We start from the raw sequence: 16,588 nt of genomic DNA, 5'->3' as shown, positions 1-16,588 counted from the left end.
ACACACAACTAAGATAGTGACAAGATATGTACTGCCGTGGAGGGATGCTAGAGAAAGTAATAACGAATTTATTGCCTATTATCTTTTCAATTGTTATCATAAAATGAGGCTGAAAGTCAGAGTATTAGCACTCTGAACAGCAGGGCGGCAAAAAAGAGAATTTTAACGATATGCAAATGAACCTTGTTATATAAGCGGAATTAAAATCATAGATAATTGAATGATTTTTTGTTCTCCTGTGGTATTGTGAGACACCCGACTTAAAAGCAAAACCCTGCTGTTACTGTCAGGTAGAAGAGCTTCACTGCAATTCACTGATACTGATACTACTAATTTTCATAGCCTGTCCGGTTTCAAGTCCAGGAAAATTATAAACCACAATATACTGTTATTGCCTGCTCACAGTGGGACGTGCTCAGGGAGACACAGGACACATTATCATAGCCACACTCCTGCTCTCAGTACCAAATGACATTCAAATTGTTAAATTGGCCACTGAGGTTAACAATTGTTACTGATGACTGCCTCTGGATTTTATACACTAAATGGGCATTACCATGTAAATTACATTTGTACTCAGATTTATTTTTCCAACAAGAAGTCAATTTATATATATATATATATATATATATATATATATATATATATATATATATATATATATATATATATATATATATATATATATATATATATATGAGTAGCTACTGTAAAATACATTAAGACACACATACACACTGTGTACGCACATGCTCTTACACTATGTTATGTGCTGAGAAGCCCTGTTCAAATTACATTATCAACTGCAAAACTGACAATGTAATGATCCAACACAGAGGGAGGACTAACTCACTTTGAGACCAGCTGAGGCCTGGAGCCTTGTTAATACGATACACAGACACGTAACAATGATGTTGTTACATTATGTACCGAGAGTGCCTGTTTAGGCAAAATAATTCAGTCCAAATACAACAGACCAATCAGAGGCTGCGACATTACAGCTAATGCACTCAGACCACAGACATGGGGGCACACACATACACTTACAAGCTGTATAATTTAGACGAGTGATTCACGAGTACAAATAGTGAGAGTCTGACAATTCTACTTTTAACACTCAATTACATGTTCCAAAAAGATGGAGCGGGAGAATAAAATCCCACGCAGTGTAATTTCTGCGCCCACATCAGACTCACCAGCTTTTGGAATAAATGTCCCACGGTGACCTTCTCGTCCCACTGCTGAATGTTGGGTAAGAGGGCGTCGTAGAACTCCTTGTGGATCTCAAAAATGTCCTGGATTTTGTAGAATATGGTCTCCACCTGCTGGATGGTCAGGACTGGCTGCGAGGTTGTGGCAGTGGCTTTCAGAGGACGCATGGGCTGGAGAATCAGGGACAGAGAGAACGGACAGTGAACACAACTCCGAGTTTAAAAAGTTAACTACAGTAAATGAAGAGGATTGAAGAGGATGAAGAGCTGGAAAGCAAGTTAATGTTGTATAGTATTGTGGAAATATAGGAGTTACACAAACCATAAAGTTTGTTTTAGATAAAATACTAATTAAATAGGTTGAGGCCATGTCTAATTAAAGAGCATGTTTTCATAGTGGGTGAATTTAGGTCAATTAGTTGGCCAATCAGTGGCCTAATTTGGCCAGAGCCTGAAAAAAGGATTTTTAATCTTGCTATGTGTCACCCAGTGATAAGTGTGTAATCTTAGCCACTCTGCACTGCAATTGGACTCTTCTTCCCTGTGCAGCGCCTGACCTCTCAGATTGTACGGCAACTCGGTTAATCATAGATATGTGTAGACTTGACATGATTTGGGGGGGGGGGGGGGGTGTGTGTGAAGAAAACAGAAAGGCTTTCACGTCATGGAGGTAAAAGTTCTCTCAGGCTGATGATGAGTCAGCCTCCCACTGATTACAGGGGTTGTATGAAGGCTGATCAGACAGGCTGTCTCATTCTTAAAAGCACCAACGATGGCTGCAGGCATACTCAACACCCCCAGAGTGGTCTATATATATGGTGTCCTCATCAGGTTTGACAGAAGTGTTACACAGATGAATAGGTTTCTATCTCTATCTTTTCATGCTTTATAGCAACATTGCAGGATAACATCGAGCTGCACAAATACAAAAAGTGACATATGGGGGTGGATGTGGCAATGGTGCAGCGGAAAAACTACAGGGGCACATGGACTTAATTTAAACATTCATCTTTTAAGGCCCAAAAGTGATCATATAACACGGTACAGTCGACATCTGACTAATTTAAAACTGTTATTTTGAATTACCTCAGTTTATGGTTTACGTTGTTATTGTCTATTTTGACCTATTTTATTTCATTTTTATTTTTATTATTATCATCTTTCTTCTGTCGTGTTGTTTAGGGATTGTATTGTTGGGTATTTCTACAATGTGGTTTTGGTTTGTTGAAAATCTGAAATTCAACATCATAAGAAAGTGGCACATGGGCCAATTCACACAATTGTTAGATATTATAATACCTTTAGAATTAATTTCTAAACAGCAAATTTACTGATGCAGCTAAAAATCAAGTAATATCTTAATAGGTACCAATAAAAACCTTCCCATCTGTCTGTGTCTGCATGTTTAAGAAATGGTGAATTTTCTGCTTGTATGTGTTTCTGTTGTAAATTAAAGCAGGAGCAGGACATATTTAACATATGTCCTCAAACCTTATAGCAGCTATTCATATCAATGTCTGTCATCTGATCTGTGATGAAGTGCGTCAATACATGTTAACGACCAAGAAGGAGAGAAGAGGATAATAGAGGATAATAGAGGATGGTAAAGTAGAGGAGGACCTTCCTAGTGATCAAGTGTGGTCAGTGAAGTTTTTCCTCATATGTGAACTTTATGTTTCCAGAAAAAATATGTGAATGATCTTGGGTCCAGTAGTCTTCTAAATGTCTACAGCATTGAACCAGCAAGTAGGACAAATGCCATTTAAACTTAAGTTTGTAATCACAGTGTAAAGGTGAGTCTCTGTGCCTTTAAAGCACAGAGCTTTCAAAGTGGTATTTTGGAGTTTGGAGTTTGCGTCTGAACCAACCAGCTATATACAATGGACTGGTTTGATGTCCTTGCCATGAGTTAACTCCAGAGGTGTTTATACCAGACTGCAGTTTACACCAAAATATCCAAGTATAAGTAACTTCTGGCTGTAAGATATCAACATCAGTCCAACACATGAGCTGCTTCTGACTTTGTTTACCAGTCCAGTTCAATTTGGTAGTGTAAACTAAAACCTGCCAAATATAAAATGCGACAAAACAAAAACATAAATATGATCTCACTGTGTATTTAAGACATTTGTTGAATGACTGAAGAAGTGGGGGAGGACAGGAACAAACTCTTTGTTGGTCAAATCATTTACTGACTTCTTGTGTCGTCACTGAGGGTTGAAAGAGAAGGAAGTGAGAGCCAGACCAGATTTCAGCCGGCTACTGAAATCATATGTTTGCCTCATCGACTCCATCTTTTAGTTTTTTAGTGCAGGAAGTTTCATACTATAACTCTTGTGTGACTAAACAATATTACAGTGTTACTTAACGCGGCACTAGTCAGACATGTCGGTCAAAGTGCAGCATGTGGCTAAGAGTGGCAGGATATGACATCGTTAGCTTAGCATGGGGAAGCATGTTCAGTTAGTGTTTCAGGAAGCTGCAGTGCTGTGGTCCTTCTCTCAGTATGACCATTAACCACTAATATTTCTCTGGCAGTTCCCACAGGCCTGCAACATGCATGCTGCTACATGTGTCTTTACATGCGGTTTTTCTCCAAAAACAAATGAATATGTCTATCAGTGTCAGAACATTTAAAAGAAAATGTAATTATCTTCACCGCTGTATTATTCACACATACTGTGTAATGCAAACCACTGTTTCTTTGCAGAGTGTGTGTGTGTGTGTGTGTGTGTGTGTGTGTGTGTGTGTGTCTCACCAGTAGCAGTGCCTCCAGCTGGTTAATGTAGATTTCCTCACTAGCCAAGAAACCAGACAGCACCAGTTTCTTCATCTCCAGTCCTTTCTCTATGTCTCCCTGTAGGACAAAAACAGACCTAATTGTAACTATGTATTTCAGTTAGTTATACATTTCTCACACACCATGGTTGCTTTGGTAAACTCTTTGAATTCAGGATTAATTTTTGACCAATGCCACATTACAATACAATGACTCAAGCTCATTTCCTGCAAGTTGCCACTGTAGTTACCACATAAGGTAAACATGAGATTAAAACACACACATCCCAAGTGCGCAGGAATGAGCAGCAGCAGCAGCAGCTCTTTATTGGGAATCTTCGCTCATCTAAAAACATCTAAATGGCTCGCTTCCGCTGTGGAAAGTCTTACTCCTCGGCTATGTTGTATTTTGACTTCAATATCAGGGGAATCACCACCCTAATCACGTATGAGAAACATGGAGCAAGAGCAAAACAAGACGTGTAAGTACTTTTATCCCTGTACTGGGAAAAACACTAGTAACACTACCAACACTTAAAAAGGAGAAAAGGTGAATGCAATAGCTGCAACTGTATGAAAGAAAGGTAAAACTGAGGTGAAAAGTTTGCTGTTGATATTCTCCATTATCATAAAACACATCATTTATATGCATTCATTCATCTCCCTGCTTATCTCCATGGGAAAATGGCGAATACTATCCCATCATGCATTGGGCAGAAAGCAGTAAGGTGCTCAGTACTAGATAGGATGAAACAGACAAGTCAGATTCAACTCAATTCACACCTGTGGGCATTTCCACCTGACTTGCATGTCTATAATTAATCTATTCTGGGTGTAGTCATAAACTACAAACCTCACAAGATGTACTGTATATAAAGAAGAATGAGTCGAAAAGTATTGCAGTTTAACTGGCAGTCACTTATTTTCAGAAGGAAGCAGGCAATATATTCTCTTTTTCAATAATAGAATATTAATTATGTTGTTAGAGGTTGCAGCTTATGTTTTGTGTTGGAAATGTAGACTAAACTTAATTGAAAAAACAGATGATGAAATGAAAATCTATATTCATTCTATACAAGAACACAACCTGTGTTGATACATCCTCTACACAAAGTTTGTGCTTTGCCGATCACGTGCAGATTTATTGGTTTTTGTACACAGAAATATTACAGCTGTTTAGTATCATCATTTGTGCCCTGTGGTTTAGTCAGATAGCCTATAATTAAACATAATAAACACTATGTGATGGTGTGAAGATGATGATTATGGTTTTTATTTCTAACAATTATATATCAACACCTGCTGCATGATTCACACAAAACTGTGAATGGTTCAAATCCACGGTGGTGTTAATATAATCTCGACAAGTCAGGTCAGGTCACAACAATGTGTTGGCAAAAACAATTAAAATGTGTGAAAGCTACTCAAACATTCCTCATTTAAATATTCCTCCACAATAAAACTGCATGTATCTAACAGAAAATTAACAGCTTTCCCAAAGAAAACACTTCCTTACACAAACACAGACTACAATAGACAAGAGAATTGTGGCTAAAGTGACGTTGAGGCAATACACATACTGTATGTACTCTGAGGGAGGCCAAAGGACAGCCATGAGAGCAGGAAGGAAAATTAATTATTAACACTACCAGCTCCTTACAATGATATCAGCACACCAGCACTGCCTGATAAGATGAGCCATGACCTCATCCTTTAACCCAATCACGACCAACATCCACCTTCTGACACGGATGTTATCCGTCAGGACATGAGCAATACTGTATAATCAGACACGGTACATACACTATGTCCACAATATGTACTTCACTGCAGGATACTTAAGATTTAGTTCACTTTGGAAAAGTAAAGACCAAAAGAGACTTTTACAGGGAAATCAGAAATATTCATGTGTTAGTAACACATTAAAATTAGGTGATAACTCTAAAACGTTACGTCTGTTCATCAAGATCCATGAAACTTCACAGCTGATGACAGTGTTGATGCTTTATCTCCCTGTGATTGGTTGTGACAGTTGCTTCAAGCAACAGTGCAGCGACTCAGAAGAAGAACCAAGATAGATTCTACACATCATGTCTGTCTTCATTAAACTGTTGAGAGTTTTGAGTAAGCAGATTTTATATCATTATCTCAGTAATTCAATAAAGGATTTCAAAAGAGCATCTATCCAGCAGGGTTTGAGCCTCTTCCTCTGTTTTAGTCTGCTGGCATTCCTTAAAAGAAACTGCAAGAACATTTTCCTTATAACTAAAGCTCACAACAAAAGCAGCTCAAGAAATGAGTCAGACTCTCAGATGTCTCTTTCATTACAAGTACTGCTGCAGCTCAGCATTTATTTTAAGTACCACAAACCATATGTGTGTCCACATCTCCAGACATTGTGTTTTTATTGAAATTACATCTCCAGGCTACTTCTTGCAAGATTTTCTAGCTTTTTTTGAAAACTCTTTATGCCAGGTCTGTGTAGTGCAGCACAGAGGGATGCATTTTATTGTCAAAGTAAACATGTGTGTGTTGTTGACGTGTGGAGCTTACTCCCTCTGTGACAAACATGTCACGGCAGGATGAAAAAAAAGACAGGAAAAGAAGGGGGAAAACTATTTCTTCCAACAGTGGGAATATTTTCCCTCTGCTGTACAAAGAGCTACTGTGTGGCGAGAGAGGGCAAGATGAGAAATACATGAGCGGTGAAAGGATTTTTCCATGGCAACCTGCGCCTGTGCATGCACTTTTTCAGTTACGCTTTTCATACAGAAAAACGCTGCGTGTTTTTCTATTGTACCCGCATCCTGTGTGCTAAAGTAGCTGAGAACAAGAGTGACCAGTAACAGGGCAGGCTTCAATGTGTTCTGTCAATTCATCCACTGGGATACACAAAGGCTTCTTAACAGAGAGAAGTTTGCATTACAGGCAGAGACCAGAAGCCTTTAAAAAGCAGCAGAGTAAGGAGACATGTGCTCCAGAGTAGCTGCCTCGTCAGGCCACGCTGACAGACCAATAGCTGTCACACACACACACTTGCACACACAAACACACACTCTTGCAGCACAGATGGCTTTTACTGTAGACACACGTAGCAGCACATAGTGACGCCACATCATGCCAAGACACCAATAAGACTTTCCACTTTGCTTTAAATAGCCAAGCCGTCAGGTCTGGTCAGTGTGTTAGACCGGCACAAGTGTGTCTGTGTCTGTTGTGTGTGTGTTCCCTGCATCCAGCTGTCCGGCCGCTGTCTCACCTTGAACTGTCTATGTGTCGGACTGATGGGATCCAGCTCCCCATCTCCATATTCAAACACCTCCTCCTCCTCCTCCAGCACCCTGTCCAAGTAGCACAGCACCTCCTCCTCTTCCTCCTCCATGATTGTCTTTCCTTTCTTTTTCCCTTCTTCCCTTTGCCGCCTCCTCCTCTCCTCTTTCTGCCCGAGATCCCCTTCTTCAGGGCCTGCCTGGACACATCAGTGTTTTCCCTTCAGAGTAAGTCGTCTGGACGCCGAGAGAGAAAGAAGAGAGGACCCCGCCTACACAACCCCACCCCCTTCCTCTGCTGGGCTTCCTGGTGTGAGTGTGTGTACTCTATGTGTGTGTGCGCCACTGTTCCACCTCGGTCGATGAGGTCTGCCCTCCCTCCACATCCGCCCCTCCCCTCACAACAAACGCTATCCAGCCACTTCCTTGATGGCTACATGGGCCGTTCGTGCGCCTCACTGGGAGAGTCGTCTGCTTCATTCACTTCATTTCTGGCTTCCGTATCTTCAGGCAAAAGCCACTTCCTTGAACACACAGCTTCTCTCTTTCACGCATTACTGAGTGTTACAGAGTTCATCTCTCTCTCGCCTGTCTTCTCTTCTGGCCATTGTCTCTTTATTGATCTGCTGAGAGCCTTGGATGTGGAGCTGAGACCAGCTAATGTGCTGCCAGTGCGGCTGATTCTAATTACAGGTCACATAGTTCACTGGGTAGCAGCAGTGTTGCGAACGCAGAACATGAGGTTAAAGTATAAAAAAAAATAATTGTTGAATAAGACATGTGTGGAAAATCAATAACTCTAGATACTAGAGGGGAAATTAAACTGAAAATGTGAATGAGATGATTCAACTCTGAGTTTGCGTTTTTGTTAATGAAAACGGTTCACTCACCATGACCTCTCACCCTGCTCCTGACCCTTGGCTGCCACTTTACAGGAAGTGACACCCACTACCACAATATCCCTCTAGACTTTTCTCTCCTCCTTTTAGCTGAAGATTTTAGATATGACCAAGACGTTCTCTTCGCTGCCATGTCTGAGGACTAATCTGGCAAAAGCAACACCGGTTCTTCGGGTTGCTAACCGCCTGGACTCTACTTTATAGGTCAGACCTATTTTACAAGCCAAGGACCTGGAAGAGTATTGGGAAAATAAATAATAGTAAAATTTGCTTGTGGCTTGTCTTTCTAGGTCACCCCGACTACAAGCCATTAATATGGGCAGAGAAAGGACCATTTAAATAAGAGGACAAAGGAAAGAAAATGACGTCAGAATGGAAAAAGAGTAAATATGACAAGGAGGACAAAAAAGAGGACGAAAACAAGAGCATAAAACTAGTGAAGTCAATTTCATTTGTGTGCTTGAAATCTTGACGTGCAACACCCTCTATCCTCAGACATCCATTTGAGTGAGGAAAACCCTTTAAAGGAGGGAGAAACAGAGAAACCTTAGGCCTCCTCAGATATACAGAAACTAGTTTTAGAGCATTCCAAAAATATAAACTAAAAAATATCACCAAAATAGTCCAAATTGAAGACTCGTCATGCTGAACGGCTGCATTTTGGCAGGGAGGTGTCAGCCCTGGCTCTCTTGTGTCAGCGGATGAGAGGCCAGTGCAAACTCAGCGGAAAGAAAGGCCGACTTCACAAGGCGGTGAGGAGAGGGCGACTACAGTGGAAAGGCCTTTAAAGTCCAAACGATCTCTCGCAGCATCAAAATAACCAGCTATACAGTATGAACTGCTCTGACTCAATGTGCCACCAAAGCGTGGGGGTCAAGAGACATGGAAACAGTGTGTCTTTATGATCTAGTGCTATATTTTGCCTGACGTAATGTTATTTATATCATGGCTTCTTAAAGGTGGAAGGATTAAAATGTTTTAAAATGTCTCTGCTCTGATGAAAAGTCTGTGAGGTCAAAGTGGTTAATAGTAGTTTTTCATCATTATTAATCATTAAGGTTAACTATTTAACAATTTGTTTAAAAAATCATTACACTTTAAATGGTTTTTAACAGGAAAATGTCCCGTCTCATCTGTTCTTACCCCAACTTGACACTAGATGGAGACACACTTTCATTTACATGAGCTGACCCCTGACTAAGTGACTCAAAGAATGCAACACAACAATAAGCTTAATGATTCACATGTCAAAGCTATTATAAGGTCAATGATCAAGGCCACAGTGTATTTGCAATATTTTGATAAAACAGCTGCTTGGAATAGAGATTAAAAAAAGAGCCAATGGGAGAGAGCAGGCAGATTTTTAAGGCCAAATGGAGCTGATGAGGGTTGATTCTATATTCCTGTTGGGTGTATATTGAGAAACAAAGTAGATCCCTCTAAACAAAAGTCTGAGCCAACCAATCATGACTGCTGTAGTTTTCATTCATGCTTTTTTCCATGCTGCATGTCAAAGCAGCTTGTGTTGTGTGAAGTGAAAGCCTGTTAGCCTCTTTTTCTGTGTGGCTATGTGTGCATGTGGGAGGGTCGGTTCAGGTCAGGGTCAACATGACTCCTGCTGAGCTTCCCCGGGCTGCTGACGGGCTGCACCCACTCACACATTCATACAAATACACACCCGCGAGTCATGAAAAGAGAACTGCAAACTCCTGACCTACTGACATAAAAGATCATCTGAAATATGCAGACGTAAAAACATTTAGCAAACATTCTGCCTTGTTATATCCCTGCTACTCTCTACCTGAAATGAATATAAAGACAATGGCCCAGTGAATTTTATGACTACCAGCTGTTCTGAATGCCTGCTGTCTGGTAGGACCTTTCCTTTCTCAGAGGCTATTACGACTAAATAACCAAAGAAATGAGTGCTACTTACAGCATCTAAATTTAAATCCAAAGAAAAAACACACCGCAGCCCAAACAACTACTGCAATGATCGCTTTAAAAATGTTTAAAACAACTACAACGTTATGGATAAACAGAGTCCTGGAATGTATTCTGCATTCAAACAGGCAGATCGGTGATGGTGACGTCAAACCCCATCTGGGTCAGTGGTCATTTCCTGCTGCTATGAATGTGCCACCTGCAGTGTGCTGCAGGGAGTCCAGCTATTGTAGCTAATCGCTAACAATTACACTGCGTCATAATCTGGCGGCTAACGTCAGCAGTCCAGAAAAGACTAAAAGACTGTCATGGCAGATAGAGCCTGAAGTGAAATCATCTCAGGTGGAGCTGCTACTGCTAATAACAAGGAGAAACTCTGGCTGATGACAGATCAGCTTTAACTGTATTACACTCTTTACAGTGTCGGAATAATACTAAACAACATGCACGTATTTACACTGAAATAATTATTGCTCCTTGTAATTCTCCCTTCTGTCAATAATCATAATCTTTTCAGTATGAAATTCCCTCTTTGTATTACTATCACTGGACTACAGCTCAGCAAGAAAAAACACTGTCCAAGGATATACACAAACAAGGGATATCATACAAGGAACACTAATTTTGAAAGACAGCCACTTAATCAGACTACCTCATACTGCTAAAGCCTCATATTAGCTGAAATTATTTCATTTTCTGTGTATTTTGACACAGAAGGATTACTGTGGATTTTGTCCACCAACATTTACACTTAATCTTATCACAGCCAATATGGGCATGGGTAGCCACCAATAACTCTTTTACCGTACATATAGGCTTGTGAGTAATGTATTAAGATTGACTTAAAGGGAAACGATCCTTTAAAAGAAACTTCATGATGTGATTTTGCAAAAATTACTGTTGAGATCTCATACCAATGGTGCGCTGAAGTGTAGGATTTCAGTCAAATAACTTAAATATGCTTGAGAAAAAGATACTGTTAAAGTAGCCCATGTGTGTATGAACGATGAACGATGTATGCACAGAGTTTGACACTACAAAGCTGTTCTCACATTCACAGCTTAGTACATTTTCTCTGTTTTCAGTGAAAACCTGAAGGGGTCTTCACTAATACACAAGTTAAGTTGATAAAACCTACAACCTACATAGACAAGAACCTTCATACCTTTCAGGATTTTACATATTTTACCTCAGTAGCTTGCCTGGAGGAGAACTGCACCTGAGCCAATCAGTCATGTAGCGTGTAAACACAAACGAAAAATCCAGCCTGTGATTTGTGTTGCACGGCCCTCTCTCTATCTCTATGTGTCTATGTGTGTGTGTGCATGCTCTTACCCCTGGCGGCAGGCCCTCTGGTGGCGTGGGGGAGACCGTTTCTCCGTCTGGCCCTTGGGGCGCGCACAGCTGGGGTGACATGGTGGGCGATTCGTCTATATAGGGCAGCGTCTCCGAGCCGTCCTGAGACTTGCCGTCCTCCGCTCCGTCCCCCTCGTAGCCATCTGTGTTGTAGTTAAAGTCTGGAGGACAGAGACAGAGCGGGAGGAAGAGATGAAGAGAAAAAGAGAGAGAGATATGCTGATTAGCATTTCACCATAGAGAACAAGGCCATCGCTGGGCTCCAGTGAAATACTTCCTCACTGCTGTTTTCAGGCACTGAATTCTCTTTTTGCCCACCACTTATTATGTTAGCTGGGTAGAGATTAAACATATAATAACATAAACCAGGAGGGGAAAAACATTGATGATTTCAGGTGCTACGCACAGAAACACAAAGTGTTTACACGCAGAGGACACGTGGATTTTTAATAGTTTAAAGAATAAAGAAAGGACTACACAGAAAAACAGACTGTGGATTGTTTAAGGTTGTTCTGAAAAGCTCGGTGGCTGAAAAAATGCCAAATACAACCTGAAACAGTCTAGCATGGAAGCAAACTTCACATGTACCTTTCTTACTCTAAATTTCATTTGTTTCTGCTGCATCACAGTCCTCTATAAGTTTTCTATATTAGGTTCAGAGTCGGTATTGAGGTCAATATTCATGTCCAGTGACATCGCTGGTGTTAGGGCCTAAGTAACAGTGACAGCTCCAGTCGAAGGGAACAACGCCGACTCTGAAGCAACTACAGCCTTCAAAGGAATGCTGGTGAAGAAAACTGTGGAATAACGAGCAGTACAGAACATTTGCTCTTTTCCCACAATTTATTTGGGCAACACTGCAGCTCGTTTATTAGCGGAAGACAAATACCTACTAAAGATATTTTTAGCTGCCAGCAAGAAAGCTGTAACATGAAAATGGTTACAAGCCAAGTCTCCAATAAAGACTGACTGGATAGATATTGCTACTGCTGTTCAAGGGAGCGAGAGAAATTATCGGACTGATAAATTCCTGCGATACTGGGAAAAAATGACTTGTGTACGTGACTGCACAAGATGATCACTGACCCTTTATTATATGAACTGACACGTATATTGATCAGTATAATGCTTGCATCATCATCACATACTGTAGGTGACCAGCTGTCTTGTTTGTTGTACTTTGTTTAACTGTATTTAAATTTATTATTTAAAAAAACAGTGGAATAACAAAGGGCATGGGGGGATATAAAAAAGCCGGTGTCAAACATGAGAAAAGCTTGGTTGACACCTTTTATATGGGATGTCTTATTAGAGAGGAGACGTGTATTTGAGATGGACAGTAGGGCTGCAACTAACGATTTTTTTTCATTTATTTTTTTGTCGATCAAGCGGATGTTATCTTGAAATCCCAAAGATGACGTCCTCAAATGTTTTATCTTGTCCACAACCCAAAGATATTCAGTTTACTGTCAAGGAGAAGTAAATAAACCAGAAAATATTCACATTTAAGAAAACAGAGAATGTAGCCTTTAAAAAGAATTTGCTCAAACCCATCAACGGATTATCAAAATGGTTAATAATAATTAATTAAATAGTTTACAACTAATTGAAATTGTTGCAGCTCTAATGGACAGGCATGATGATAACCAGGCTGATGCTATAAGATAAGACATAATATAATCAAAAGGGAGGATTTTCTTGACTGCAAGTAAGTAAAAAGTGCAAACATAAAAAGCAAAGATGCTTACACAATGAATATAGATTTTCCAGGAAGTTAATTTTCACCCTGATGGCATACAAATCCTGTTTATCCACCTGACACAGTACAGTGTATCTCTTTGATGATCTTGGATAGGAGAAGTACATGCACCAGAGCTTATGTAACTATTACAAAAAGCCATAGAGCAGTGGGCTGCTGTAAAAGCAGAACCAAACGTTTGAAAAGCGGATTATGTGGGAGGGGTGTAGGTGAGCTCAACCACCACAAGCACAGACAAACATGGGCTCGAGAAAAGTGTGTTTGTGTGTTCGTGCGTGTAAGAATACCGGACAACTCTAACGAGCCACAAGTGAGAACTAATTGGGAAATAAAAGCAGGGGTCAATCCCCACAGGGAAGACACACACCATCACGCTAATGTTGATGGGTGCCTCGAGTGGCCTACACACACCGCCGTCTGTCACCTTCTGACACGCACCATAACCCACAGTCACTGGACCACCCACCTGCCAATCAAAAAACTCCCTCCATCTGTTAGTTGCATGGGAGTATGTATGTGGACCATGGGGAGTCACAGCGACCATATGGTTTATTCGTAGCTGTTAGGCAAATAGCTGACAAATGGTGCATTTGGGTCTGAGCTGGTTTAGTGAAGCATGTAGAAAAAACAGTGACAGTGTGCTGAAGCTCTGCGAGATGACTGGAGTAGAACATGAGACATAAAGGTGAGGATGGGGTTAAAACACTGAGATACGGTCGTCTGTCCCACGCCAACTGTGCTGCGATCGTGCCATAGAGTGGGTCGGCTCTTCCAATATGCAAAAGTGTGGTTGTGTGTATTTGTTTTTCTATCTCTCTCTTCCATCTGTTTCCTCCTGGACTCTTATGTACACCTCCTGGCCTCCTGACAGGCTAGTTTGTCCCAATCTGCTAAAGTAGTGTGAGTGTACGTGAGCATGAGGGAAAAACAGACAACTGCTCTGGTTATATAAGATATTTACCTGATGCTATAGCACTCAACAGTGCCATAAAATCCTCACATTTCCTCCCAGCTCGAGGTTGACTTTTTGAAACTCAACTATGCGCAGGAAGGGAGGATGGATGGTGAGCATAGAAAGCCTTACATTGTGAGCTCTCAGGTCTAGACAAGCACCAAGGTCTGTTCACTCCTTAACCAATAATTTTAATGAAAAATGTCTTTTTGCAGAAACATCAATAGGCGGCATCATTCAGACCTAAAGTCCCTATAGTGTGCTGAGCAGAGAGAAAGTCCATCATGGAGAACAGGGACAGAGCAGTGAAGACAAAGCAGAGCCTGAATAGGCCTGAATGTACACTCAACTCTCAGCAGTGTGCACACTGTATGCTTTTGGCTTACTCACAGTAACAGAGCTCTCATGCATTTCCTATTTTAATGTCAGCTTTGTATGCATTGTGTGTAAAACTGTTAATGAGTCATTAGAGTCACTTTGTGTTTGAATGAATCTCTCTGCGCGCAATTTGGTGTGTGAGTGGTCATTATTTCTGCTCATTATGTCTGATTAGCCATATTAATGCAAGACAGAGATACAAAGAGAGAGAGAGGAGCAGAGACAAAAAGAAAAGGGCATTTGTGAAGATGTCTGTTTCGCCTGGCTGGCTGCTGCTGCTGTTTGGCCCACAGTGACAAAATCAGACCAAAACAGAGGGAGATCAGAGAGAAAGAAATAAAGGTTGTGTATTCAGTAACACTCACATTACAGCCGTATGTGGTGCAACATAGTTAGCAGAAAAGACATCATACGCTGGTGGTGGTACTGTGCGGTGCTGATATTTTTAAGGTGTTTATGTCTGATCTGTCAACCCTGCCATGCCCCAAAATAGAAACCAGCAGTGTGACAAAACCTGTTTATCCCTTGAATAACAATTAAAGCAGATGCACATTTTATTTAATTGAAACTGTGCGTTAGTATTCTAATACATCAAAATTACATTTATTAAACTGGCTGGAGTAGGTGGACATTGGCAGTATGAGGTAAAATGGACATACACTGAAAAATTAATTACTTTGTGGTAAACAATAACATCTACTTTAAAAGAATACAGACTTAATGGTTATTTGCTGGTTCAAATTAAGCATAAGACGAAGGCATCCATTTAAAACTAGAAGACTGTCCAGGCGAAAACATAACCTTAAAGAGGAAATTATTACACATTGAGTTTTATGGCAGCATTTATGTTATTAAAAGCACCGGAGCAGCAGGCTCAGTACATCTACTGGTTGATTTCTTCATTAATGTTTAATTGTGTGAGGTGCACTCTGTAGGGGGGGGATTACTGTAAACACTGAAAAAGGTCAGCACAGATATACAGAGAGTGAACACATAAATTCTCAGAGCAGGAAGTTGGTAGAGAGGTTTACAGTATGGAGGGAAACAGCAGTGCACTATTGTAGATTTGATGGGGTTTTACATATTACACTACAAGCCATCAGACAATACAGAAGAAGAGGAAACTGAATAAGGGCAGGTCCACTAGCGTATTGTTTAAACATCAGAAAGTGAAGAAGTTCAGCCAGAGAGTGAATTTGAAAAGTTGGTAATCTATCCGAAATCAACGCTGTAAAGCTAAGCAAGGAAGACAGCCATTAGAATTATGGACACAAAAGACAGGGCTCCTAACTTAATATAACTTTCTAAATAGAACAAGGGTTAATTCATATTCATTGCTGACCACAGCCAGGTAAACTGATGCTTTGCTCACACCGTGCTAACACGGTGACAGTGATAACACTACCATGTTGGTGTTTAGTAGGCATAATTTGCCATGTTCAACACCCTAGTTTAGCATGTTAACATACAAGCATTTTCTAATAATTGTAGGACTAGACTCAATGTACAGCTGAGGCTGATGGCCTGATGTGAATGATATTATTTTGCAGGTAAACCAAAGAACCATGAAAACACAAACAGTAATTTTGACCAGATAACAGCGTTAGAGGAAAGGCAAGGGAATTAAAGTTTATGATTCATAAATTCCCCCACTGGGCATCATGGATTCCTGTGACAAATGTCAGCACAATCCATCCGATGGTTGTATAGATATTACAAAGCAAATCAATCAAAATCAATGGTAGGATATTTCACAAAATTGAAAGGGAAATATCCTGAAGAGAAAACTTTGACCTGAATCACCGAAGCATCACCAAAATCATAACGATTTCTCCTCAAGGGAACGTAAAGATGTGTAGCAAATGAAGTGACACTAGGCCATCAGGAAAGTGGTGAACTGACCAACTGACTGACCAATTGCCATCCCAGCTGCCATGCTGCTTGCATGGCTAAAAACAAAGACCTCTAAAGCCTTTAATATATATGAAGTATTTTTTCAATACTTAAAAGGCACATACCACGTACTTATCATCTTAACTAGA

At 40.5% G+C, this 16,588-nt stretch overlaps 1 protein-coding gene across 2 annotated transcripts in view; it reads right to left on the bottom strand.

Annotated features, from left to right (window-relative positions):
* Window positions 1–16,588, bottom strand: part of abr (ABR activator of RhoGEF and GTPase) — a 136,185-nt gene that overhangs the window by 73,101 nt on the left and 46,496 nt on the right. For both annotated transcript variants that reach the window (XM_084374108.1, XM_084374109.1), the window contains exons 2-4: window positions 11,437–11,618; window positions 3,970–4,068; window positions 1,197–1,382 (exon numbers count right to left, since the gene is read on the bottom strand). In XM_084374108.1, the coding sequence (XP_084230234.1) occupies window positions 1,197–1,382; window positions 3,970–4,068; window positions 11,437–11,618 (467 nt within the window). The remainder of the gene's footprint in view (window positions 1–1,196; window positions 1,383–3,969; window positions 4,069–11,436; window positions 11,619–16,588) is intronic.

Source organism: Pagrus pagrus (genome assembly GCF_965226575.1).
Source record: "Pagrus pagrus genome assembly, chromosome: 14".
In the NCBI taxonomy this organism is placed as follows: Eukaryota; Metazoa; Chordata; class Actinopteri; order Spariformes; family Sparidae; genus Pagrus; species Pagrus pagrus.
This window is presented reverse-complemented; position numbering and strand designations above follow the sequence as displayed.